The following is a 27,518-nucleotide window of genomic DNA, read 5'->3' as shown; positions in this document are numbered from 1 at the left end:
AAGTGATCTTTTGACATATGCGAGAAGTGTAACATAGTGGCACAGCACAAAGGATCTTGCAAAGCGTGCCAATCCAGCATTTAATAAAACCTTTTTTTTTTTTTAAATACAATTATTAACTTAACTGATGCTTTTCTCCAAAGTGAACTGCACTGTTAAGGTACCTAAATTATTTACCTATTTCTACAGGAGAGTAATTCTACTGGAGCAATTTAGGGTAAGTACATTGCTCAAGAGTACTACAGGCAGAAGTGGGAATTGAGCATGCAACCTTTGCATCCAAAGGGAGTAGTGCTAATCACTATGCTAGCAGCATGCTGACAGATTATATGACAGACTGAAATAGTTATTTTTTAACAAACTATATACCAAGTATCTGACCACTAGGGAGAAAAATAACCTTGGCGAGAGGGAGGAAGATTCTGCTAAGAAAACAATTCCTACCCAAGATTCAGTCATTCACAGACGAAGACTGTTATTAAAAAAATGTTCTGATGCATACTAAACGGTCTTTATCCAATCCTCCTCTTCAGATGAGCCCTGTCTGCAATGTTTCATGTGTCCCATTTACCATCTTGGGTGCTCTCTTAAGATCCACAGTAAGGGTTGGATGCCTGCTCTAATGTGGAAGGACTTGCAGCTGGAACTTGCACAACCCATCTCAATTAAAACCTCAAAAGCCATCATGCTCTCAGCTGGCACTCTTCCAACACTGCTGAGAAACCATTCACTACCACAACACCAACAACCTCAATTACCAACACCACTTTTCATTCGTATGACACCTTGTAAGTCACTCCAAAGTGACCTATAACATTAAGCTACTTACAGGCAGAACTGAGATTTGAACCTACAACCTTTGCATACGAAGACACAAGTCCTAACCACTACGCTACCAGCTACCCTTGGTCAACACATTGACACTGCAATGAACCTATGGGCCATGTAGTGATTGGTTCTAGCACTCACTTCTCATTCACTGCTTTCCTCTTTAGCCCAAGACATACATTACCCCATGGGTACCACAGCAGGTGTGCAACTGTCTTTTGCTCATGTGCACTCAGCATCACGGTTCTCTGGCCTGCTACGCAAGGTATTTCCCTCCTTTTGCACAATTACAGCTCCACGAAAACACCAGCGGTAGGTTCACCTGATCTGAAACACCAAACCTCTGTTCATAAACCTAAACACAGTAAACCCCGGTAAATCCAGTATTCCCAAGACAGCGAGGCACTCTGAACAACTGCAGTGCCAGAGTAAATCCTGGAAGTGACACAGCTCTTTGACCTTTGGACAAGTTACATAATGTTATTAAAAGCAGACAATTGCACTGCTACTCTGGCTACATGTGAGCCAAAGACACGTTAGATATGGGCAATTTAATGGGCATAAAGCACTGGCTGTGTCAGTAGGCCAACGACTTCATGCTAAATGGCTTAGCAAATAGCTGAAAATGTCAACACACAGCAGATGAAATCTATGTCACCGCTGGAGGGAGTCGCAACAGTGTGGTCGAAAATGGAAAACGGAGCATGAGAATGCCCCCTCCCCCCAGTGGGGGGGCTCTTCTGTTTACTGTAAATGGACAACAGCATCTTTCCGCTAAGGGCAGTCAGAAAAGTGGGCTGCAACACGATGCATGAGCTGCACCCCCGCACGGTAAACACTGCAGTGTCCCTTACCGTTAAATTCCTTTACGAATGCTGTTCATTCCACTGGGTATGGTTGCTAATACAGCAATCCAAATAAAAAAAAAGATTCGTACATCAGTGGGTAATGTTACTGGAGTAATTTACAGTAAGTATAGTGCTTAAGAGTACTATAGTGAGAGGTGAGGATCAACCCCACAACCTTAGGGTCCAACATCAGTAGCTCTAAGCACTAAGCTGTCGGCTGTCCGTTGTTTTCCGATCATCGTTCAACATCATAAGTGACCAACACCAGACAGAAGGGAGTGGTAAAATTAAGACCGAGGCATTAGGGAAATATCTTGCGCTGTGTTTTTCGCCTCTAACGACCGCGGTAACTGCCCTCTCCAGAGAATACAGATAGCGGTCTACCAGTTTTAACAGCAAGCAAATGCTATTTGCAGCGTGAATAGATACCTAAATGAATATGACAGCTTTGGCCAAAAGCTCTGCCCATTTGCATCATGGGAATCGTCAAAGAAGCATTTCACATTAAACCAGTACTATTCATCTGATGAGAGCCCCCACAATTCCCAGTCTGCACTATATATTTTTTTTCCTTATGTTGAAGAAGTCAGATAAAGTTAAGCATGTTAATTCTGGAAACAAGGGAAGCGTTACATTTTCTGTTAAAAAGCACACAGGTTAGTACTCGCCCAGCTGAGTGGGGGCGTCACATTCACCTTGTATTTCATTCCTGGATGCTCAGTGTCATCCTGGATCGTGTTATTATTCCAGTGCACCCCACGGTGGGGGGGAGGGGGTGTTCGGTGACCAGCAGGCTGGCTGGAGGGTCGTGCTCGGAATGAGAAGGGTTCGCTAAGCCGCTGCAGCAGAGCCACCACCCCGGCCAGCTACTGGCAGGGCAGCAGCAGATGCAGGAATAACAGCTCATAGCCTCAGGGCTCGAGACTGCAGAGGAACCTCTGACCAGGGGGTGGGGGTGGGGGTGGGAGTGTTTGTGTGGTGAAGGACCAACGCAAGCTCTACAACAATGGACGAGGCTTTCGCCGTCGTATTCTCCTCGTGAGCTTCACTGTGCCAACATCAAGGTCTCCCCTATATTTTCCAGTCAGGTTCATGGCCGCATCGATGTGATTTCCACCGAAGGTGACGGGCGAACGATGAATGATGGAGGATGGATGAGTTATGAGGCATTTCTTCCAAGGTGGGACGGACCTCGGCTCCTGACACATTCGGTGCCAAAAAGCAGCACATTGCGGGGCAGCATACTGTCAAACACAAGCCATACCTGCAGGACCTGTGCACTACCTACACCTCTGCAAGAGCACCACACTCTTCCACCTCTGGATGCTTGGTGGTCCCACTCACAAGTGGTTCAAAATCAAAAGTCCACAGGTTTCTATTTGGCCCTAATGTGGTAGAACATGCTCCCTCTATCCCTCAGAGCTGCTGAATCCCTTACAGTAACCAAGAAGGCTCTCGAACCCACCTGTTTCAGAGCCGTTCCTCTCCTGATCTCCTGACAGCCACATGAGTCCAACACCATCTGCTATGATTATCTATGTGTTTGCTATTTGAATGTCACTTCTAAAGGCAGCTACTTGAGTGATGCGAACCAGCAACATGGTGGTATCGGAAAAGCAAGCCGCGCGTCGATGATCCCGTGTCCGTGTCTCAAGCTCTTTCTCTGTTGTTGATGTACTTATATATATTCTAAGTTGTATATCATTTGGAGAAAAGTCTCTGCGAAATGAATAAATGTAAGAAGGCAATTAAGCTCATCCGAAAGGGAAAATGAACGCTAATCACATTTACAGACATCCCTGGTGGCTAACGTGACAAATGCCACTCTACACATAAAGACCTATGAAACCCATGTATGAAGAAGGAAGGAACACAGAGACACATTCATCCCCCAGCCAATTCTCGCCCGAGCGTAAATCAAAAGCGCAGAGTACATGGGTGAGCCTATTCATTTGAAAGCCGAGATAAATTTAACACCACATGACAGGTTAATGGTATGCTAGTTGAAACGTTAGGGCTCCGTAGTTGCACCAGGCATTCAAGGTTTGAAGCAGCTGACTTCAAATAACTGTTTAGCGGGATAATTCCAGACGTAATTCATATTGTAATTAACTTGACTTTCAATGAGAGTTGCCTAATTATGACAGATGCCATTATGTAATTATACACTGCTTTTCATGGATATCTTGCGATAATTTTAGTTGGACCACCGTTTTAGTTCACCGGTAGTCTAATTAGTGTTCCGGGGCTCGGGTTTTCAAGATGGAGTTAAAGCAATTTTTCTCTGTTTTTTGTCCTGTTATCCAGAAAAGAATGCAAAGAAATGCCAACTAATAAGATAGAAACACAAAATGATTGCTGTTACTATGCGTCGTATAAGTTTATGGCATGAATCGATCAGCAGTCTGCACTGAAAAAGAGTTCGTGGAGACAACTTTTTGCCATTTTAAATTAGTTTTAAACTAAATGTAGCTAAAATACAATAAAAAAAAATGTCAAAGTCTTGAAGCTCAGAATGAACGAATCTTGGGATCTCTGTTTCATTAACCTTTCATTGATTGTGACTTAGAGGTAAAAGCGACTGTGGGGTTATGTACAAAAGTAGCTATTAATTTTTTTTTTATAGCTTAAGGAGCCAGTGTGTATATTAACATTATGCCAAACGCGCAAGAAGTGAGAAAACAGCTACATTGTACGTACCTTGTGTTGTGTATTTGCTTTGTTTTTTCAAAACAGGTCATACCCCATGAGAGACCACAGGCAAAGAATCACAGTGAACTACTCCCAGACAAAGAAGTGCTCCACAAATAAATAATGTATAGTGGTAATAGCTTTGCTTTATTGTGCACTTCATGAAACCGAGCACTCATCCTCCTTTAGTGAATTTTTCGTCTTTTTTTTCCGTTAAAGATTTTGAACGCAAATGCAGCAGCAGTCCTGTAGCGGTGGTGGTGGTCGTGTTGTTGGGTTTCCTTCTCCAGGTTCTCGTAGCGTACGTACTAAGCACACTTTACACCCTAGACCATTAAAACGTTCTGTTTACACAACCATAAAAGACGAACGACACGTCTGTGCATCACCTTAATGAGTGTTTGCTCATGGATTCAAATGGTCTCGTCATCAAAAATTTAGAATGCAAAGTCCAGAGCTCTCAGGTGCTAAATGACCATTGAATTAGGACCAGAAAGGCCTCTGGGCAGATTAATTTGGCCTCATTGAGAAAACTGGTCAACAAAAAAATTGAGTGTCTACCATATTTCCATGGTAATGCATTGCTGACACTTATGGTGGTGACTGGATGCTATTGATTGTAAAGGGAATGGATTTTTGACCGTTGGTGGGGGGTCTTTTTAAAAATTTATTCCAACAGAAGCTCAGCTAAGGAATTTTTCCTTCGGAGGGGTATGGATTTTGCATTTTTTGCACACCTTCAAGCAAACTATCCTTCAGGAAAAGAAAACGCACTCAGTTCACATCACGACACAATATCCGGACAAATCTATCGCTAAGACAATAAAGAGATTGATCTCGACGCCCACATGGACACCTCAGCAGATAAACGTGGAGAGTCAGCAAAAAAACCACTGACCTCGTTGTCCATCCATCAATGCTACCCATTTGTCTGTGAAATGCTCTAAATGCCCACAGACCCAAAGTGGTGCCGCCCTCTGGGCAACGGGGTACAGGGACAATCGAAAAGAGAAACGTTCCGCTTAACCAAAGTGGATCATCGCATTTCACCCTGGAGCGGGGACTTTCACTGAGAGAACTGGGTCATTACAGCGAGGTCCGCTCGACTGGACCAGGCAGGGGGAGACGGGAGCCGAGAAGATACCCCCAGTCTCCTTTAGATGCCCACCATCGAGGCAGGTGACTCACACGGTGCGCAGACAGGAGCAGGGTAGGGAATCCATGCGGAAACATCTACAGCAAATCATGCAGCCCAAGCACATTACCACTTCTGACAGCTGTGCTATTTTCCGATTTTTCTGTTCTTTTTCACCACAATGTCTTCATAGTCAATGAGGCAGCGCAAATTTGACAAATGTTTCATCTGTTGCAGAGGTTCTAAGCCTTCCTTGGTCACTGTGATCATTTGAAAGGTGATGTCACCTGCAAGCAGCTCTACATCCTGTTCGCCTTGGTCCAAGCATCACCATGAAGTGGGGGGGGTCATGTGGTCACTGTCTGTCCACTGAAATGCTGGTACTGGTTTGCAGACTCAGTGAAATGTCCAGCAAGCTGAATTACCTCCTACATCCCAGTTGGTGAGAACCCAAGAATGGGGCAGAATCACATTCGGAGGACCACGTTTTGGGGCAACACCCTCCTGTTTCCATGGTGACTGCATCCAAAACGGGGGGCAGAATTAGACCAGTGGCCTACCTGAGATGAGCGAGACCGTGTCTTTCTCCCACGACACCACGGCTACGTAGGCCTCCACCGAGGCAGGGATAATGCACTTGAAGACCGCCACATTGCCTCTCATGGCTTTCTGGTCCTCCACGCGGACCGTGTAAGGCTCCCGTAGTACTACAAGGGCGAGACGGGGAAAAAGTCACACTCTGAATCACAGACATGACAGCACAGGAAGTGATGTAACAGCACATGGACACTGTAGACACACTTCACCATTACGGGTGTGGCTGTGTGCTGCTGAAAACACACAGCAGACAACCGATGCATCAAATGTTGGCAAAATCACATTTTTTGCACAGTAAATGAGTTGATGCAAAAGCAGCTTTACGAACCTCAATAATTCTGCCACCGAGGGGTGTCTGGCGATAAAAACGGTACAACGGGAGGACTCACCGGCCTTAATACGTATATCCTGGCTTCGGATTTTCCCTGCAGGGTTCTTGGCAGTGCAATAGTAGGTGTTGTTGTGGATCAGGTTGCTGAAGCTGGACGGTGCAAAGTGGAAGATCTGCAGAGAGCCGTTGGGGTGCACGTGTCGGATGCCCGGGACGTTGTAGATCTCCTCTCCGGTGGCCAGGTACCAGCGCAGCTCGGCGGGGGGCGCGCCGGCAGCCGGGCACGGTACCATGGTCCCCGTGGTGCTGGCAAACACTACCTCTCGCAGAGATGCATCGATGAAGTACAGGCTGGAACGCAGGTCTTCGCTGAGGACTGCAAGGGACAGGAAGAGCGACTTGAGTCGGAGCGGACTGGGGAATCGGGGGAAGTTTTTGGTGGCTACTTCTGCAACCATTGAAGAAGAAACCTGAACATGAAAAGCTGAACGTCATCAACAGCACTGCTTGACTCTGAATGGCAGCGACACTCCTTGGCTGCAGACTGAGATTCAAGAGGGGACCCTTCCGTTGTACCCTTTAGCGCTGACCAGTTTAGAATTCAGATGGATTGCGAGCACAAACCTCTGGCCATCTCAAAAATTCTAAAAAGCTATGTAAAAAAATCCTGAAAATGTAGAAAAACAACATACAGTTTTAAATGTTTTGGAATATTGGATGGCTAGCCTTTGTAGCACATATTTGTTGTAACAACATTTTGTTGGGAAAAATAGATTTACCGCATATACTTTCTGCATATGTATTTTTGCTCTGTAATTTAGGCTTACAAAACTGGGTAGTCTCGAGTGATGTAGTGAAATATAAAATTTCATTATTCATATTATGTGGTATATTCTACCATTTTGGCAACGGTATTATAAATGTGTCATTTTGCAAAGAAGATTGCGTTTGCCAGGCAGGCAGACAAAGCAACCAATCTTCCTACAAATATTAGAGTCTGATCCAGTGACACGATATCTTTTCTTCGGAGCCGCGCTGTCACCGCGTGGCACACTCCAGAACTGACAGCAGCCGCGGCGGCTCCGTCGGCACACGCCGGGAGATCTCCGGCATCGCTGCACAAAGTGACACCGCGTCGGCCGCGGGAGTGATGGGTAAGGACGGTGAGGGATGGGAAAAGCAAAAGCGCTTTGCAAGAGAATGATGGCACCTCTGGAATCCTCAAACATTTCCATGTATTTGGTTGACACATTTCTCCAGTATTAGGCAACTTACAGTGATTTATCCATTTATACAGCAGGGTAATTTTTACTGTACCAGTTCAGGCTAAGTACCTTGATCAAAGGTATTAAAGCAGGAGGATTCGAAGCCGGGTCCTCCAGACAGAAAGGGGACAGTTCCAACCACTATACCACGTACTGTTATTTTTAGGGTTAGAATACATGATTAGTCAGTATTATTATTATTATTATTATTATTATTATTATTATACATTTAAATAAAGCTTTACACCAAGGCAGCTGGCAGTCCTAATTTACTGATCATGATTTACTCATTTACACGGGTAGGACATTTTTACCGTATCATTTCAGGGCAAATACGTTGATCAAGGGTGTTAAAGCAGGAGAAAGGAATTGTAACAATGTGCTTGGAGCGTAAGGATGCAGCGTTAACCGCTACACCACCCACTGACCCCAAGTGCTATGCAGTGTAGTGGGGGGATTCTTGAGGCATCTTCTGAACCTGTTCAGCTTCTCGCTGCAACTCAGGCAGCTTCCTCAGAAATAAGAGCGCAAACAATGTTTTGTTTTCTTCTGTTTTACTGAAATGACACAAAACGAAAACAGAAGCAGCAAAAGGCAGAGGTCATGCAATACAATAGCTGCATGAGATATAATAATCATGCAGAGCTGTAGTGTAAACCGGCTCGCCTGCTCGCTGCAGGAAGCCCAAACAGTTATCACATGAATTTGCAAAAGCCCATACTGCATCTGGATCGCATCTCGAGAGCACGCAGTACGCTGTGGGCATGCGCGCTGTGGTTTGTGTGTCGGAAACTGTCGAGACCCGATACCTTGTTAGAAATTCATGAAGGGCCACGTTTCACCTGGGGGGGGGAGGGCACTGTCCACAGAAAGTCTGCGTGACACATATCACGGGTGGAAGGGGATTTGATACACCTGCATGAAAACGTATAATTCACCGTTAAAGCAAAAACACCTCAGCTGTGGAGTTCCATATAAAGAAAGAGGGATATTAGCACCAGAATCGCAAACTCCTATTCATAGAACTGGTCCCAAAATGGGTAACTGAACCAAAGTAAAAGAGCGATTCCACTACAAAGATTTGGTAAAACTTAATGCAATGTGATTGGCTCACAACTACTAATATTAAAGAACAGTATAAAACAGTCCATTTAACTCTTATAGCATTATTCAGCGTTGTCAAGCTTTCACAGCATGTCATCTCTAACTGACCCCCAGCAGAGACTGAACGTAACTTGTGCTGGATTGTAGTACACAAGAGGGACAAAGTGTAAACTGAAGTTCTGTTGCCCATCTGGCATTCATCTGGCCCTTCAGGGGAGGGAACTTCCACGGAGATGGCCCGGAAACCGACCGCGTCTTCTCCACCGTCCCCTGAGTGCGCTGGCGCTAGGCTAACTAGCGATTATCGCGGCCGCATCGGATGAATATTAAATCACCACACTGAGTGACACGCTCCTGACATTTAAACTAAACACTCTGATGCCAGACGCCGTTAATAATTTAACGGGAAAAAATTAAAAGGGATGGTTAGGCTAACGCAGGCGTGCGTCTACGCATTGTGCTCGCTCACAAAGGACCAGTAACCCGGATGAAGTTGGGGTTAACCTCAAGGTCTGGTTGGCTGCGTGGCGCATTGATCGTGAATCTGGTTGCCATGGCAGCGGCTGCACGAGACCTTGTGTCTGCAAACTTGAACCTTCCCGACAAGGTGTCTTCACCAGTGGATGACTGACATACTCTGCATTTCCAGTTTCAGCTAGATTTAGTTTATCCCTCACCTGTTGGACACCTCTGCAACTCAGAGGACAGCGTGCGCACTTCTCCGACACACTGTCCGGTCAGTCGATGGCTCCTTAGCGCACTGTGACAGTGTGTGGTGCATGCGTACCCATTGCAAGCCTCCAGCAAGGGGGCATCAGGCAATATGTGGTCATTCAATGGCCTGCTCATTCCAGAGTGGATACTGTTCACCCCACAGACTCCAGAAGAAACATCCAGCCAACAGTAACAGCCACCTACTAACCATGGCTATCATCTATGCATGCCTAGCCACTAGGTTCCCCACAAATGCACCGTGCCCACCAACTAGCCACACCAGCAATGAACCACACTCAACTTCTAGTCACACAAGATACAAACCACACCCAACTAGTAGCCACACCAGATACAAACCACACCCAACTAGTAACCACCCCAGATACAAACCACACCCAACTAGTAGCCAGACCAGATAGAAACCACACCCAAGTAGTAACCACCCCAGATACAAACCACACCCAACTAGTAGCCATACCAGCTATGAACCAAATCCAATTCGTAGCCTCACCAGATATGAAAGGTATCTAACTACTGTTCACAACTCGGCCTTGTTATACTTCCTTTGTAAGGAAGTGGGGCATCAAAGTCTCCTCCAGCAGGGCTTAATCGCGGTCAGCACACTTCCAGAGCAGCGTACCGATCCTGGCTTGTTACTGTCTGGCTGGCTGTGTCAAAGCGACATGTTAGATGTTTGAGATCGCTAATGCTTTAAAGCTGTTCACGTCCTCCAGGGTCTTGTTGTGCATGTTTCTGCTCCAACCACTTTTAATTAATTAAAACGCTCAGTTATTTGATATTTTTAGCCTTGTTAAACAATAAAGCATATCTGTGCATCGCAGCTGTTTTGCTCCATATGATATAAATACCATACACTAAAAGCACAGATAAAAACAGTATAAATCATTAACTGTGGTTAACTCAGGAGAAGAGGTGGGGGTGGATGTGCGTCCACCGTTTGAGCACGAACCCCCCAGTTATAATTACTCAGCACACTAAGCGTTTTCCACGAAAGGTAGGCTTGTCCTGTCATGACATCATAGGCAAGGTGTTGGGCACAAGAATTACGCCTTAGGAGTGGCATGTAAACCATGTCGGAATTTTACAGTTTAGAAGCCGATATCTTCTGGTCTCACAAACAAAACTGGCTGTTATCATATTTGGACATCCTGTATATTTACAGAGCCACATTTACACATCTATATTTTTTCTTTCGGAGTCAACAAAAGTACACCTTATGGGGCCGGAAAAGTCATACCGCTTCATGCGAAACCCAATCCTCCGACTCCTCGCCCAAGCTTTTGACCTCTGAAGATGGGATCGCCATCACCTTTACACGTATGTAGAGATAAACAGAGATGTCACTCCCTATCAGCTCCGTGACAGGTGACGGTCATAGGAGGCCCAGGAAACGAGGCCAACGCTTCTCCCCCTGTTTACAAACTGGTGAATAATTCAGGGATGCTTTTAGGACAGTGGTACCGCATCCAACACGCTGCCTTCGGTAGCACTAATATAAAAGCATAAATTTTTGAGATTTTTATTGGGGGGAACGGCAGAAGCGAATGTGCTCAAAACAATGGAGTGCAGCCCGTTGTTCTCCAGGTGCCACGAGGGAGGGACGAGCAAACCACCTGCTCATCTCCATCTCTCCTTCCCGGCCTCCATCTCTTTCACTCTCCGTCCTTCCCCTCTCCTTCACCGGTCATTCTGGTATAAAGAACGTGGTATGAAGAACTACCTCCGTGTTCAAGAACGGAACATTGAGCGAAATGACTTCTCAAGGAAGGTATCCGCTCCATCCGGCGATGCATACTGTAGGTGTGTTTTCCTGTAGGTCGTAGAAGACCTTCAACTCCATTGATGACATCATTAAAAAGATAATGTGTCAGGTCTAAACACTTTATAGGCCCGCTGGGACTATTACATTGAAGCCCTCTGGTGCATTATCATGTGCCAGCTGGTGGCGTGATGGTTAGTGCTGCTGAGAATGTCCAACATTCGAGTCCAGCCTCCTGCTGTAGTACCGATGATGAAGGCACTTATTCTCAGCTGATACAATAAAAATTAGCCTGCTGTATAAATGGGTAAATCGGTGTAAGTAGCTTGTAAGTGCAAACCTCACATTGTAAAGCACTATGAAGAAAGTTTCAGGTACAGAAATTATTATACAACTGCAATAATAATAATGATCATTTAAAATTGTAAGTTGCTTGGGGAAAAAGTGCCAGATAAATGATTAATATGTAAGGGTCTGCATTACACTCCCCAAAATACAACACATGACAGCACTTTAATCACAGTAGCCAGTAAAATACCTGGACATAACAAGATGCATCTTGAACACCGCAGGGTGCCTCAACTGCCTGACTGGTGCATTATGGGAAATCTGGCCTTACGCGGGACTCCCGGGCACATCATACGGCACTGTGGCGGAACGGACTGTTGGACTTTAATGCTTCCCCGTCTCGTACCGCCGCACCGCTCGACGACCACGCGGACGCTGCCTAATTGACAAAATTTTTCCAGGAGTTGCCCCATAAATGGTGCTGCTGAATAATGTACTCACAGCATCTATTATTAATAAGGCTCTTTGCTGTCAGCCAAGACTGCAAGCTGTGTGATTTTGTCTCTTTTCATCTGTACAACGACATGGTTTTCTTCTGTCACTTTTCGTTATGTCTCTCTCTTGTGAACAGCCTTATTTTAATAGCATGTGACTAATGCGCTCGCTCTCCCTCTCTTCCTCTCCCTCTCTGATACTCCACATTGAGGTTACTATACCATAGTGTCAGTGCTTTACCAGTGGACAACTACTATATACCACAGTAGTGCTACTATACTATAGTGTCAGTGCATTACTGGTGTACAACTACTATATACCACAGTAGTGCTACTATACCATAGTGTCAGTGCTTTACCAGTGGACAACTACTATATACCACGGTAGTGTCACTATACTATACTGTCAATACTAAACCAGTGGACAGCTACTGCACAACACAGTGAGGTCACTATACCCTCCTGTCACTGCTTTACCAGTGGACATCTACTATATTTCACAGTAGTCACTATACCATAGTGTCAGTGCTTCACCGGTGGACAGCTTCTACGTATATACCACAGTAGTGCCACTATATCATAGTATCTATGCTTTACCATTGGACAGCTACTAGTGAGAACATTATACCACACTGGGAATGCTTCAGTAACGCTAATCTAATACTTTATATTTACTATAACAGCAAAAAATACTGTTGTCTTACAATACCTGTAATTACTTATTATTCTGTGTGTGGCAGACATGCGATTACGCCAAAAAGGAAAAGGATCGTGTACATCCCTCACACCGTAGTGGAGACTGAGGTCTGCTCAATCAACCCTAGATCCCGTGACGAGCCTTCGGAGACGATATTAAGGGCAATCGATTGATCAGTTGGCCGAACGAACATCGGCAGCAGCGCTGCGAGCGCTTATTCATTAGCGCAACTGTTGGTCTGCACTGCGTTTAGGTTTAAAGCCCCAGCCAACATCTCAACATCTCCCTTCAAAGGACCTTCACACACTGACATGTGTTCCACATGGGCATTGTTAGTTCTGTATATAAATTATCATACTTGGCCTGCTATGTTCGGCCCAGTCCTCCGTATAGAAATGTTTACATGTTTGGCGTCGGCGGACCGGAGCATCGTTACGATAAATTCGCACACGTACACGTCCCTGTCCCTCGGCATCGCTCTCCCTGCCGCCCTGCAGCCGAGCAGATGCTGGAAGGGAGGAAGTGTAGTCAGAGCGGAGCGGAGGCCTCGTGGGTCGTCGCCGTGACACCGCGACTGCCCGCGCCTGGGCCCGGGGGTAATTAAAGCAGCGCTCCGCAGCCCCCCGCCACCGCCGCCGCCCCCCCGCCGTCAGCCAGCATCCCAGGCTCCTGCCCCGCGGCCACGGCAACGGCCCTCACCAAGCGGCTGCCTCCCAATTTGCCCTCATGAATATTTAGCGGAAGGAAGCAGAGCGGAGGTGCACAGCGCCTTAAGCAGCTGACTCGGGTGCGGTGTGATCCTCCGGCTCGGCGAGATTAAGGGTAGGGGGGCTGACGTTTAATCACCCGTTAAGGGCAGAAGGGAACGCGCTACGTCTAAGAAGCGAGCGGCGCGGAGACCTGTCCCGCGAAAAGAGAGGCGACACGCGCCTGAGCAAAGTCAGAGAGGTTTGTGATGTGGGATCACAAGGAATCGGCAGACATGTGTCGGCGGAGCGCTCGGCGTGCGTGAGCGTCCGTGTGTGTGCGCGTGTGTGTGTGCGCGCGTCTCCGCCGCCACTTTGCAAAGCCGATGCTAACGAACTGAAGGTGCCCTCTGCCGTCGCATAAGCTGAATGAATCATCCCGCTACGCTACAAGCGCGGGAAATTTATTAGTGGGCCTTTTAAGCAACGTAACTCGGTTATGTTTTTTCCACCCGGGCACGTTTTGATCCCGATCACTTCTGTCCCGCGATGTTTACTGCGGTCGGAACAAACCAGCGGTCAAAAAAATGCCATAATACATACACGCACAAAGACATAGCTCATTATTATTATTAGTAGTAGTGTAAGTAGCAGAAACAGTATCAACAGCTCATGTGAAACACACCCTGTTTTTAAACTATTAAAATTTAAGCGACCGTGAGCTTCGGGCTAACATAGTTTTTCGAGTAGCTGGGCAAAATAACATAAGCGTTCAGTGAGGAGGAATGCAACCACTGGGCCGAGCGCACGGGCTACTTGCGCGTGACTACAGCCGTTAAGTTTGGCGTTTTCAGACGATTGCCGCGCCGTCTGCTTCCCTTCATCGATCTGCCCCTTTGAGTTTCGAGCAAGAAAAAAATGTCAGCGCGTGCCTCCCAGAATGCACTGTCCCGTTACAAAAACTCCAAGGCGGCTCGAAGACCGTTCCCATGTCCCCCCAACCCCAACCCCAACCCCAACCCCCCAACTCCCAATCAACCAATGAATTAACTGATGGGTTTAACAGGCGAGCGGGAATAGCTCTCGCCACCGTAGCCCGGGGTAAAATTAGAAAGGTCCGCGTGGAGTAGAGGTCACTGCGGAAGAACGGTGCCATTAGTCAGATCAGAATAAGCGGTCGCAAAGCTGAGTGTAAACAGGGGGGACCCGGCAGCGGCGGCCACTCAGCCGCTTCCCCGCGGCTACGCGAAGCGCCCGTTTCTCAAAGGTTACCAAAGAAAGGAAAAAACACACCGTGCTTTTTTCTCCGCCATTAAGCGCTTAATTAAGCCAGCTTGAGGAGGAAGCCGGGTTCGCACGGAACTCCCTGTCAGCGGTCGGCTTTCTTCCTCTAAAGGCCAAAGCGAACGGCGGCCATCAGATTGACGGGTTAAATTAGCAGCGACCTTTAGACACTGTAAAATGAATGCAGTTTACCTACAGTTTGATCCATTGCTGGACCCCCCCCCCCCCCCCCCAAATCTGGCTCCTTCTGTGCTTTTTCAAGATTTTTTGCTAAATTAAGAGCAACCAATGCACATAACATGATAAAAATACATCTCTAAGAGCTGAATATCCTGGAAGTCTTGGAAGTTGCAGTGAGGTCTGTATTCCGTTCGGAGGTGGTTTCAGCCAACGGATAACCATGGGTAACAGACAGTTTGAACAGAGACAAAGCCATACATTATATGCATCAGACAGTGTAAAATATGCCAGGCCTTGACACAGATTGCCTGTGTTTTACTGTGACACATTCACTGTTCAGGACCGAACTGTTTGCGTTCGTGTACAATTGGACTGTTGGAAACCATTCAGGTTTTCTTGCTGATATCAAGCTCAGATATCCATTTTCTTTCTGTAGTAATGGTGGTTAGTTTGATTTTAATCAGATAAATTTATGGGTAGTTTGAGATTAACCAGTTAAAATGACCTTGACTAATGGACAACTAAGAGACAGCAAACACTATTTAACCCTAACCCTAACTGCGACCCTAACACTATCCCTAACCTTATTCCTAACCCTAACACAATCCCTAACCCTAACTGTGACTAACACTATCCCTAACCCTATTCCTAACCCTAACCCTAACCCTAACACAAACCATAACACTATCCCTAACCTTAACCCTAACACTATCCCTAACCCTGACACTATCTCTAACCGTAATCCTAGGCCAATTCCCAATTCTAACCCTAACCCTATTCCTAACCCTAAGTGTAACCCTAACTCTGACCTTAACCTTAACCCCAGCCACCCTTCTAACACCCCCTCCATCAGTAAATAAGAGAGCAGAACTTGTGATGTAAAGTGTACTATAAGATACGCGCAGACGACACACACGCCAATCAGCACGAGAACACGCCACCACAACACCGCTAAATCCAAGACTGCCGCTAAGACCTCCAAGCTGAAAAGTCTCCTCCATCTTCGCGTCCGCAAACACTCGGACATCTTTTGTCCAAACCACATCAGAGAAAAGCAAACAACCGTGAACCATGGACCAGGACCCAGGAGGGGGAGGATCATATAAGGCGCAAACTTGAGATTCTGGTCACACGGGCATAGAACTACCCAAATCTCATTTGTGCGGAGACAGAGAGAGCATCTCCGTGGCAGCAGGATGATAAAAAATGAACGCGCTGCTGCTACTGGTGCCAAGTCGGCCTGGAGTAAAGCTCGGTTTTCACGGTAAAGCCATGCATTAAACAAGGCCCACGTAAGGAAGAGGATACATGGCGTGCGTCTTTGTTCCACTTCAATGGCTGCTTGCATTTTATGCTGAATTTCAACAATATTAAAATAACAGCAGTACAAATAACAATAATAAGATTCCCCTTTATAGCTTTTAGAGCACTTGTTCATGCACCACCCGTGAAAACGCATGAGCTTTGCACTTCCTAAGCTGCATCACAGCAAACCGGATGACATGTGAGCGTTTTTATGTCAGCGACTCAAATGGATTTTATTCTAATGACGTATTTTAATGATTATAATTACGACTGTTTATATCTGAGGCATAACACCTGTTTTAGAAGTTCATGTTAATTTACGGTGTTCTAAAAGGGTTTGTAATTGGATGTAAAAACTCTGTGCAGGTGACCTGGGGGCAGAAGAGCAGCTAGGAATTCTGCCCCTCTTACAAAAATATTGCTCTGCCCTCCCACCTTTAATTAAAATAAATTAACTACTACTTGGTTACTACAATTAATTACTCCAAGCATGGGCCTCTGCAATTGTCACCACCATTTACCCCACTCACGACGACTTACCTGGGTCTTTCATTCACACTGTATCATAACACTGGATACGTTGGGCTGCAGATTTGTGAAAAATACAGATTATAAATATGTTCTGTGTTTATACATCCGGCTGTGACTTAACTCTTTGGAGCTGATAAATTTGTATCAGCTCAAATATTTATCTATTGAGACTTACAGTAATTGACCTTTCTGTAGACGAAAGGGTTTGAATGAAATGAAATGAAATTTAGAGTAAGCACTTTGTTTAGGGGTCCCCCTGCAGTAGTGAGGCTCAAACCTACAACCTTCGGATCCACATCCTTAACCAGTAAGCTGCCAGAGCTGTGCAGATATTCAGTTCAGAAACACAACTGAAATATCAGCAGCCTCCGTAGATCAGATGACCTGGATTTGCACGGGTTCGACTGTCACCCATCTGACTTGACGACATGCTACCTCCCATTAAGAACCTGCCAGTTTGTATCCCTCATCTCCTTAGCCGCCGCTAATCAGATGGGGTTTAAATCTGCAGCGTCTGCTTCTTGCTTCCGTCCTCAAATCGCATTTAACCGCCCTCGTTACACCCGCTTTATTTCCCACTTACGGACGCAGCAGTCTACTTTATGTTTTTCAATCAGGGCCCCTTTTCTTCTCGTCCCTCGGGGCCCTGAAGTGTCTCCTGCTCCTGTTTTGGGGCTTCGCCTTCTCATACGTCGCAGCCCCTTCTATACAGAAGGCCGGGCAGCCAAGCAGACGCAAATGTATTCAGAGCATTTAGTACTTGGGATTAATCGAATTATAATTTAATCATCTGATCAAACAGCAATTTGCATAATCACTTCTGGGGACGAGCTGATAGAGAACGAAACCGAAACATAATAGACCGCAGGCAACTAACACTTAAATGAGACATTTACATCTAAAAAAACCACTGGTATACTCAGGGGAATATTACAGATTTTTAAATATTAATCTGTAGTTTTCAGTAGTGCCACTTAAATGGATTCTGCCACACCAACGACATAAAATATTCATCCTAGCTAAAGTTGATTAGTCTCATTCAGTCAAGTTGTCTTGCTCTCGGTTTCAGGGTGGCAAAACTGATACCAAAATACAATCTTCAGAGAACAGAAATCATGCAAAAATGGATCAAATTTAACTGTCTGGTAGCATGCCAAAAAAGTACAGTCTGCTGATGAACAAGAGTAATTACAGAATTATGTTATATTTATACTATACTATATCCATTTACTAATACTATATCATTATATTGTAAAAATATACCATATTATACTACACACATTGTGTAATACAGTGTAAATTAATGCGTGGGGTCATCTTTATTCACATAGGGTGTTTGTTTAGGATGAGAAAAGTCAAAAACCTTCACATGATATCCCACCTGTGTGCGTGTGTGTGTGTGTGTGTGTGTGTGTGTGTGTGTGTAAATATAGCAAGGGCAAATTAAAAATGTCATAAAACAGATGTAATTTACAGCTGCAGCATCAGCATCGTGAACACAGGAGCGTTAGGAAACACTTAATACCTTTCCTTTGCCTTTAGAAAATAAGAGGCAGGATTTTGAAAATATGTATTTATATTTATAAAATTAAATATTTCCAGAATTCCTCTGTGGTGCTTCTGAAGAGTCTTGTTAGTCGTTTCTTTTATAATGTCCATAGCTAAGACAAGCGCCGATGAATAAGACTGTATATGTGCAATAATGAGCGGATGATTCAAGGAACATCTGTCTGTTATATGTCTCCTAGTTCACAATAGACTGCGATGCCCTTTTGTCTGCAGTAGCTGTTGTTTTAACATCCATAAAACCCACATTTGAGTAATAAAGACCCTTGGGTCCTTGGTGGTGTCCAACGAGCTGCTGTTTCACAGAGCCAAGAGAGCTCAGGATCCTCGGCTCCGGACACGCGTGACCTGCCATGTAAATGTTTACCTCTGTCGTCCTGAGGACGGCACCTGGACTGCACCGGACTGTAGTCCGCTGCCATAGTAACCGAGATGGGGAGGGAGTTGGGCGGGGGGTGGGGGTTCAGCACAATGCAAATAATGCATTTTAAGATGGGCCAGAGGCGAAATGTTAGTGCTGTGAACGCAGGGGGTGGACAGCATCCTGGAAATAAAACCTGCGCTTTCGAGGTGAAGATTGGGTGGTGGAGTCTTTACATTTAAAAGGAATCTGAGATAAAGAAACACTCAGAATGTCCTTCACCATATTCTCCAGCAACCCTGCAATATATGCATCTTAGTAAGGCACAGGTTTACTCCATCACAAATTAAATATCCCAGTTCGTATCTATATCCCATTCAATACGAAGCGAGCTCACATCCCACGATACCCAACAAGCTCATGGTGCGCCTCATCTTGCACCCCTAAATAGCACAGCTGGAACTCCTGCTTGAACTATAGAGTGCAGTACTGGGCGACCTCCTGCTTTCGATGGGTCGGACCATCCACACCCACATGAACCCCTCCCGTTGCAACTAACCGTCTTACAGGTAACCCTGAGTCCTCCAGAAACCTTCCCAGCATGCAAAGGGGCCTGCACCGCTCCCCTCCCCTCTGCCTGAATCTCAGCCCCAACAAAAGGCTCGCCTTAAGAATCAGCACCCCCTTCCCGGGTGTTAAATCTCTGGGGCTGTGCCGAAAATAGTCCCGAAAAGCGATTGGGCCGCGGCTCCGCCGCGTCTCGTCACCCGGGCGTGGCACCTCCGTTCGGCCAATCCGCTCGTCAGCGTGTCATCGTCTCTGTAACTGACGGTCCCCGTCAGCTGTCCGCTGCTGACGACAACAACAGAGAGGAGAGGGAACTGAAGCGGGTGCATCTATACGACAGGAGGGGTAAGACGAAGACCTCCACGACCAGGACCGCGAAGAGGGGGGACGGGTCATCATGGAGCCGGGGGCTTCCACATACACATCTACATCACGTGACGGACAACGGAGCGCTTTGCTGTCAAAGACGAGGTTCATTCTGAAATGCCACCCGTCGATCCGCCTGAATAAGACGAGTGTTTGATGCCTAAATGCTCCTTCCCTCAGTTCCATATCACAAGGAGCGATCACAAGAATTCCTTTTTTCTCACTTCTAACATCATCTTTCATTACAGATAATGTAAAAAAAAAACATTGCCCAGCTTTTGAAAACTGCAAACATATTTGACTGAGTTTTTATCTTTTACATCAGTAATTATAAGAGCACCGAAAAAGCAATAAAAATTTTGATAGCTGATGTTTCTGTAGAACTATCATTTATACCTACGATTTATTCTACATCTTATACAATTAAAACAAAGTAAAAATCTGATAAATCAAGAAGCATGTTCCATCTCACTGGGATGCCAGGCTTTTAAACTAATAAATAATCTCCTGATATTTAGAACTCATATTACATTTCTGAAATTCAGGACGTTTCTTAACCTCCACCCCCACCCCCCCAACTCCCTTACCCACCCTCTCTGAACGGCTGGTTAACCGCCTTCATCTGCATAAGCGTTTCTGGGTACAGTTAATGTTTCCATGTTATAGCCATTAGCGCACGCTTCGTGTGGCTCTACTACACTTACTCAGCAAGAGCAAGTCGCAGGCCCGAGCCGAGCTGTAATTATGTTTTACACTCATCGAAACTTGTCAGGCTCCCCCGCGTTTCCCTCCCAATTAGCCGAGAACGGAAGTAGCGCCACCGTGTACGAGCACTCAGGATGCGTGTCCATATGCAAGCAGAATTTCACTACAGAAAAATGTCAAAATTCGTTCACCATGTATTTAGAAGTCAAAAACCACGGAAAACGTAATGCACAAAAGTAATGTACGTGACATACCAAGGTACCATTCATGGGGGACAGAGGCCCATTATAAAATCGGCCAAATAAATAAATAAATGAAAGAAATAAAATAAAATAATTTAAAAGGAGTATAGTAACAATAAAACAAACAAAAAAAAATCATATACAGAATTATACCAAAAATAATGATAATAAAATAATAATGAATTTACCGTGTTGGAAATGTCATAGCTATTTTTCTTCTATTCCCACAAGGGCTTTGCATCTTAATTTTTTCCGTGGTAAATAGAGGCTGCCGTTTTCACATATTGCTTCAGTTGATCACTTTGATTCATGGATTATGTTCATTGATTATGTGTGACGTCCTTTTGTTTCCATGTCCCTCTTAGTTGAAGGCTCATGGGCTCACGGATGTGAGTGGAAACAACCGGAGACCCAGTTTCACCGGTGTCCTCGGCAGCGCCTCTCACTGCGGAGAATACGGTGACAAAATGGCACGCGGAACTACGGAAGCCAAACACCGGCTGAGGTTTTGTCTCATACCCAAACGCAAACCTGCAGCAAATGGTGTCTCGCGTAACATATTACATCATATGCACGTGGAGATTACAGCAGATTATGTATCTGCATCCATCTGCTAAGCAGACAAGTTTATCAAAAGCAGCTTACGTGGCATATTAACTGAAACAATCTGCATTAAACACCTCACTGAAGAATACGGCAACCCACGCCCATGGGGCTGCCGCACCAGTGCCTTAACCGCCTCTGACCCAACAAAAAGCTCTGTGGGGATGGGGAGGGTCCATTCTAGGAAAGGTGTGCTGACCAAGTGTTTTTCAGTGAGATTCTCCCATCTAAGACAGTCTGTGTGACAGACCCAGGGCGCTCAAGCCACAGGAAACGTTTGGTGAAACTGCAGTGGGGGGCGGCCAGGCCACACCCCAAGCTGCCCTCGGCACCTCGGGGATTCGCGTCACTCCACAGGAATACTTTATCAGGGTTAATCTCCTCTTCACGCACACAGGAGCGTCTCCTATTCCGAACGGCATTCTAAAGAGATGACGATGACCGCTAGGATGCCACCCAAATCTGTTGAATCTCATTAATCACGAGGTTAAGGAAGGTAATGCACCAAAGCCAGAGCACCATCCAATAGCCACTGAATCTGACACGGTGCCACATTGTAGGCTTTCTTGAGCAGCAGTAACTACATCCTTAAAGCACGATGCTCCAGATTCACTGCGGGACCGAACTGGTTTCCAGCCCAGCCCCCCTCCACCCCCAGCCCCATAATTCTCCTCAGTTTTGCTATCATACTGACTACAGAGTAACGAGTTATGCTCTATATTTGCAGGCCTTATTAGTGTCCAATTGAGCTTGTATCAGATTCGCCCCCTGGGCATCTCTGCAAAACAACATTAAGCCTGTTTTCCAGTCTATCTCCCCTGTGATTAACGCGCTCCTGCAATTACTTTTGTGTTTTAATCGCCAGCATCGGGAGCGCTCCAGAACGCGAGTGTCCTTACCGCCGTCTCTTTGCCGTCAACACTTTTCCCTGGATCGCGAACCTGTTAGCACGCGTGTTGGGAAAAGGAAGAGAAACACACACAGGCAGTGTTTGCTCATTCGACGCGCAATGACAGCGCAGGGAAAGCGGCAGGGAGGCAATGGGGACGTCGATCTGTGCCACAACTAGAAGCCTGACATCACGACGAATCATTCCCACAAACGGCAACTTTAGCTCTGTGTGGGCCATTTTTTCCACAGACAGTTTGGCTTTTAAAAAAAGACACAATAATGAGAAACCGCAGATATCTTCATTGAGATGATCGAATGCTTTGCTATTCCAAGCACCCAGGATTACATTTGGAACTTTGTCGTTTAATGTATTATTTCATTATTAAAGTAAATGCACTAATTAAATGGCAGCATGGTGTCCAAAAATAAAGCCGTGGTAACATAAATGAGGTAAATGTTAAACAGAGGTAAACAGACACGGACTGGCTGAAAAAGGCAATGAAAGGAAATAAATGAAACTTGGCAGAATTTAATTATTAGTCAGTTTTATTTCATTGACATTAAAGGCTGTACACAAAAAAAATTTTAACATTTATGTGATGGAATTTAAATTAAGAGCACAACTTGCCAATATGGGGGAAATTATTTCCTGGCCCCTTGAAAAGTAGGTGATGGGGAAAAAATCCTGGAAAATAACGTGTATAAATGGACAGCTCACATATTACGTCGGTAATGAACATGCAGAAATGATCGGATCGAAGCACTGTAATTGTTACTAACCGCATTGCTTTCTTTTGATTAAGAAATCTGGACAGGTGTGATTAAGCGGAAGCCGGTAACCTCCGGTGTGGTACTTCCGGGTGACCTGGCTCAGTCAGCGTCACATGACAAGAAGCCTTCCACTGCAGAGGCATCGGTACGGTCCAGCCAAGGAGCTCAGCTCTAAAAGCTAGACTTATACCTTGCTAATCCAGTTTTATTTATCACCTTGTAGCCTCAATCACACAACCAGTATAGTACACTGCGGCCCACTTTGCTTCAAATGCCGTGTTACTCCACGTCACCAGTCACGTCTGCCACCACGGCCAGAGAGATATTTGTGAAAACACGGCTTCTTCGTTTAAAAAACAGAACAGGACTCCCGTCAAAGAACAACACATTTAAGATGAGGCTAAACGTTTACATCAACATGTATTTCAAATGAAAGTGAGCGGATATCATATCAACTTGACTCAACTGTATGTAATGTAAGGTGAAAAACCAAAAAAAAAAAAAAAAACTGGGTTTGAAATGGTAAACTGTAGGATATTTTAAAATACTGGAGGAATGAGCTAGGTGCACAGCAATAGGCACTCCCAGGCCAATTCTCACGATGGCTGTGGTCCGGGGCAGCGGGCACAAAGATTGGAGAGCGGATGGAGGGTACGGTGGAGGAAACTGTGCTTTGGTCAACGCAAGAGGACGGAGGCAACGTCTGCGTGCCTGCCCTTCAGCACCCTTTTCCCCCCACTGTTTCCTACTCTTCCCACCAGCTCCCTTTTTCCTTATTCCCACACACATTTTCTAGCTCACACTGTGGTGTATTGCCGTCAGCCTGCCCCACATCCGCCCCAACCTCCCATTTTGTGAACTTTTACTGTTTCGCCTTCCCCTGTCTTTCGCTGAGAAATGTCGCTCTTCTTTTTCTCTCACTCCCTCCCACCTCACCCCATCTCACTCCCCTCGCAAACACACCCTTTCCGCTTTAACCCCCTTTCCCAATGGCCTCCCTGTCATTTCACACCTACGAACACATATGCATTTTATCTGGCCTTGTCTTTTAGGAATTAGAGGTCAATCGACTTTGCGTCACACAGACAAAAGGGAGGATAAACCCGTTTCTCGGTGCACATCTGCAGCCGGGTGATAAGGGCTTGTCTGAATTGCCATTTCTTTTTTCCCAAATAAGTCCTTTCAGCTGCGCAGCCTGTGTGATCAGTCAAAAACAAGCACAAGCTCACAGGCTATTTTAACTGCTCTCCATGTGAGACAGTCAGTTAAACACCCCTAAAAGAGAACAACCACTTAAATTAAATACTTTTTTCTATAATTTACAAGGCTTCCAATTTATATATCTAACTTGTTTAATGCATGTGTTTTTTGGTTCATGTAATTATCAGTTATGTTTCCATTTTTTTAGTATAATTTAAATGAACGTTTATTTGTAAAACTAAACCTTGTGGTCAATTTTTTAATCTCTTTATATATGATAAATTATAAACATATGATATACCTTTCAGTCTGCATGTACATTACGTGTGCACTTATTAAACCTACGTTTTGAAAACTAAAAATTAATTCTCCTTTTTATTTCGTGCGTCAATTCATTTGTGGTAACATAATTCTGTTTCACAACAAAAGGTTTTATACATAAATGCAATTAACTTAGTGAATTGTGGAAAAAACAAAAACAGGCTGGTTGCTTTCATTTATAAATGTGCAGCGCAGTAAACCGGGTCACAACACCAAAAATAAACACGCTCGTCCGTACATTTAGCAAATGTTCGTGTTTTGAACATTTTTGTTCAGTAGGAAATAAAATATTTCGAAGTTGTTCTGAAAAAGACATGATGATGTGGAATTTTGTATCGACTAATTAAAAAGATTTATATTTTCCCATCGGTAAAACAACAGAAGAGCAAATACATAATATGAAATGTATTGAGTGCAGGAAGTTACAGTTTAAATTAATATAAAAATGATGATGATGATGATTATGATAATGTATAACGAGGGCAGGTGCACAGCTGTGCGCAGGCAGGGTACCACTGCCTGTACCTGTCGGTGCGCACGAACTGAAGCAGCCAGGGCGCATTTCAGGGCTCCTGCCCACGGCCACGGTGCGCCGCAGACCTCACCGTTACCTGCCCGCTAATTTCTCCCCACGGCGCGCACCTCTCGCACCCCTCGCCTCGAACCCATCACCTTCTGGGACTCACCATTCAGGACGCACTGCAGAAAGGTGATGGCCAATATCCTCATGCCCCGCTCCGTTCAATCCCCCGCGCTATGCGTGCTGTTCTTCTGCCTGCGCGCTTATCCTCCTCCTCCTCCGCCGCCTCCTCCTCCTCCTCGGCCGCTTCTCGCTCTTTCTTCAGTGTCGGTCGCGAGGGGACATGGCTGGTGCGCGAGCCCGGCGCTCTCTTTCCTCGGTCCTCTCTCCGCGCTGCTCTCCGCAGCAGAGCTCGTGCGCAGTTGCTTCCTCGCGGGATCGCCGGGTGCGCGCGCCTGTCTTCTGCGGATCCCCCGCGCTCCTCGCGTTACATCGCGGGTTTCTCCTCCTGGAGTCGCAGTCCAGGTGAATCTGCGAGTCAGAGCGGAGATCGACCGCGTGCCCAGGTGGACTCAGTGCGCGAGGAAAACTGCGGAGGAAAACTCCATTTAAAACGGGTCAAAACAGCAGCGGAAAACTGGTGCGGGGGAGGAGGGGGTGAAAAACTATGAAAATATGAAATGGGCAGTGTTGTTCCCGGAAAAGAAGAGGGTCAAGTCAAAAAGAAAAAGAGTCCATCCTGCATGGTGTGGAGCAGAAGGTGGGACAGTTGCATCCCTGATGTGGGGCGTCGCGCGCACCTCTCTGGCTCCAGCGCGCGACGAGCAGGCGCATCTTGGCTCAGGGGTCCTAATGAGGCCGGTCCGCGCGCTCTGCGCCGCCGAATGGCCCCTCTCCTCCTCCTCCCGCTTATCCTCCTCCTCCTCCTCCTCCTCCTCCGCAGCCGCTCCTCTCCCCGCGCCGCGCTGCCTTAAAGGTGCAGAGGGGCGCGCCGGGGACGCGCGCGGCTCCGCTCGGCTCCGCTCGGCTCAGTCCCGCAGGCCCACCTCGCCCGGCTCGCCGAACGGCTCGCACCGAGGAGCAGCTATGGTCGGAGGCGCAGGGACACGCGCCGTTATCGCCTAATAACGACCCGCAGAGGCGCGAGTCACGTGGTTTACCTGCGCGCAAACACAGGTGACACTACGGCAACGAGGCGCCGCTTAGGAGCCGGGGAAAGAGCCACAAAAATCACCATAATTACAACACGTGTGTAAATGAGTATTTGCAGCTGGTTGGGAATTTCTTATTCCAGCTCGGAAAGTAGAGGGTCTCCGCCATAAGACACCCGCTACCCCTTGTTCCGCACACACTGTACGTCACTCATTGCTGACCATATCGGTATAAAACACTTTTACACACTTCCGACGTCGCCGGAGGCGCAGAAGGACGAGTTTTAACTTGCAATCGAAAGTTAAAAAAAAAAACATTGGTGTTTTTATATTTGCATTAAAAAATTGCCTTAGTACAGTGCTGTGTTTTTTAGTGCTGTCTTTTTGAACACTGCGTCAGACTCAGTGCAGAAACCGCCAAACAGGATTCCCTTCCCACGGAGAGAGCACGCGACATCACTGTGACACTACACATTTAATATCAAACATAATTAAATTTAAAAAAAAACAGAACCTCTCAAATATACAGCGCTTTCAAAAAATAAAAACTGAACTTCACACGGTGTTGCTGTATTAATCATTTTTCACACTCAAATCGTTTGAAATGGATTAACATCGTTTTGATATCTGAGGTAAATGTATGCTTTTTAAATACCAATTAATAAGGACGTTTAACGGCAGACGCCATAACAGCAGTACACGTTTTCTGTTATGGATAGATAGATAGACAGATAGATAGATAGATAGATAGATAGATAGATAGATAGATAGATAGATAGATAGAAACTTTATTAATCCCAAAGGAAATTACTCCCATACATGACAGCAGTGACAGAAGACAATGGAATATCCCGCTACACTGTGTCGTTTCAGCGTAACACACACTTTTTGATGTATTATCAGAGTCGTGAAGCACCGATCCCTGTGTAAAATACCCTGACAAACAACAGCTCTGCGCTGGGAAGAGGAGTGGAGTGTGATGTGAGTGTGATGTGTGTGTTTTGTGTGATGTGCGAGGGCCACCTCGGGGCTTCAGTGGCTTCTCCCCTCCTGGTCTCGGTGACGTCTCTCCCAAGGTCATACGTGCGCGAGGACGGGGAGGGAGGGCGCTTAGTCACGTTTAGAAAACATTAACATGACAAAAAAAAAAAAAGACAAGTGAGGCAACATTTATTAGATGCTCGCGAGCACAGGCCCCTCGGACCCGGGCCGAGTCCCTTACGCAAATGCAATAAGCAATTATCATATTTCGATATTAAGAAAATAGAGGAATATTTAATTCAATGTTCTATTCATTTTTTTTCCCCAAATAAAACAGAAATACAGACGCAATTTTAAATAATAGGTTTTATTAAATGTATAGAAGTGGATGAGTGCAGATCACTGTATACAGGGATTTTTATCAATGCTCTATTTGTTTGTTTGTAAACAGCTTAATGGTCACTGCCAGCCACTGAGTAAAAAAGAATTTTGTAAATTAAAGGTTAAACGACGGA

General features: G+C 45.8%; 1 protein-coding gene across 1 annotated transcript in view; it reads right to left on the bottom strand.

The window, feature by feature from the left end:
- LOC108921473 (Down syndrome cell adhesion molecule homolog) overlaps window positions 1-25,783 on the bottom strand; it is an 82,505-nt gene extending 56,722 nt beyond the window's left edge. The window contains exons 1-3 of the mRNA XM_029249460.1: window positions 25,038-25,783; window positions 6,489-6,806; window positions 6,063-6,209 (exon numbers count right to left, since the gene is read on the bottom strand). Of these exons, the coding sequence (XP_029105293.1) occupies window positions 6,063-6,209; window positions 6,489-6,806; window positions 25,038-25,080 (508 nt within the window). The 5' untranslated portion in view covers window positions 25,081-25,783. The remainder of the gene's footprint in view (window positions 1-6,062; window positions 6,210-6,488; window positions 6,807-25,037) is intronic.
- Between the last annotated feature and the right edge of the window lie 1,735 nt (window positions 25,784-27,518).

The sequence above is a fragment of the Scleropages formosus genome, chromosome 25 (assembly GCF_900964775.1).
Source record: "Scleropages formosus chromosome 25, fSclFor1.1, whole genome shotgun sequence".
NCBI lineage: Eukaryota > Metazoa > Chordata > Actinopteri > Osteoglossiformes > Osteoglossidae > Scleropages > Scleropages formosus.
This window is presented reverse-complemented; position numbering and strand designations above follow the sequence as displayed.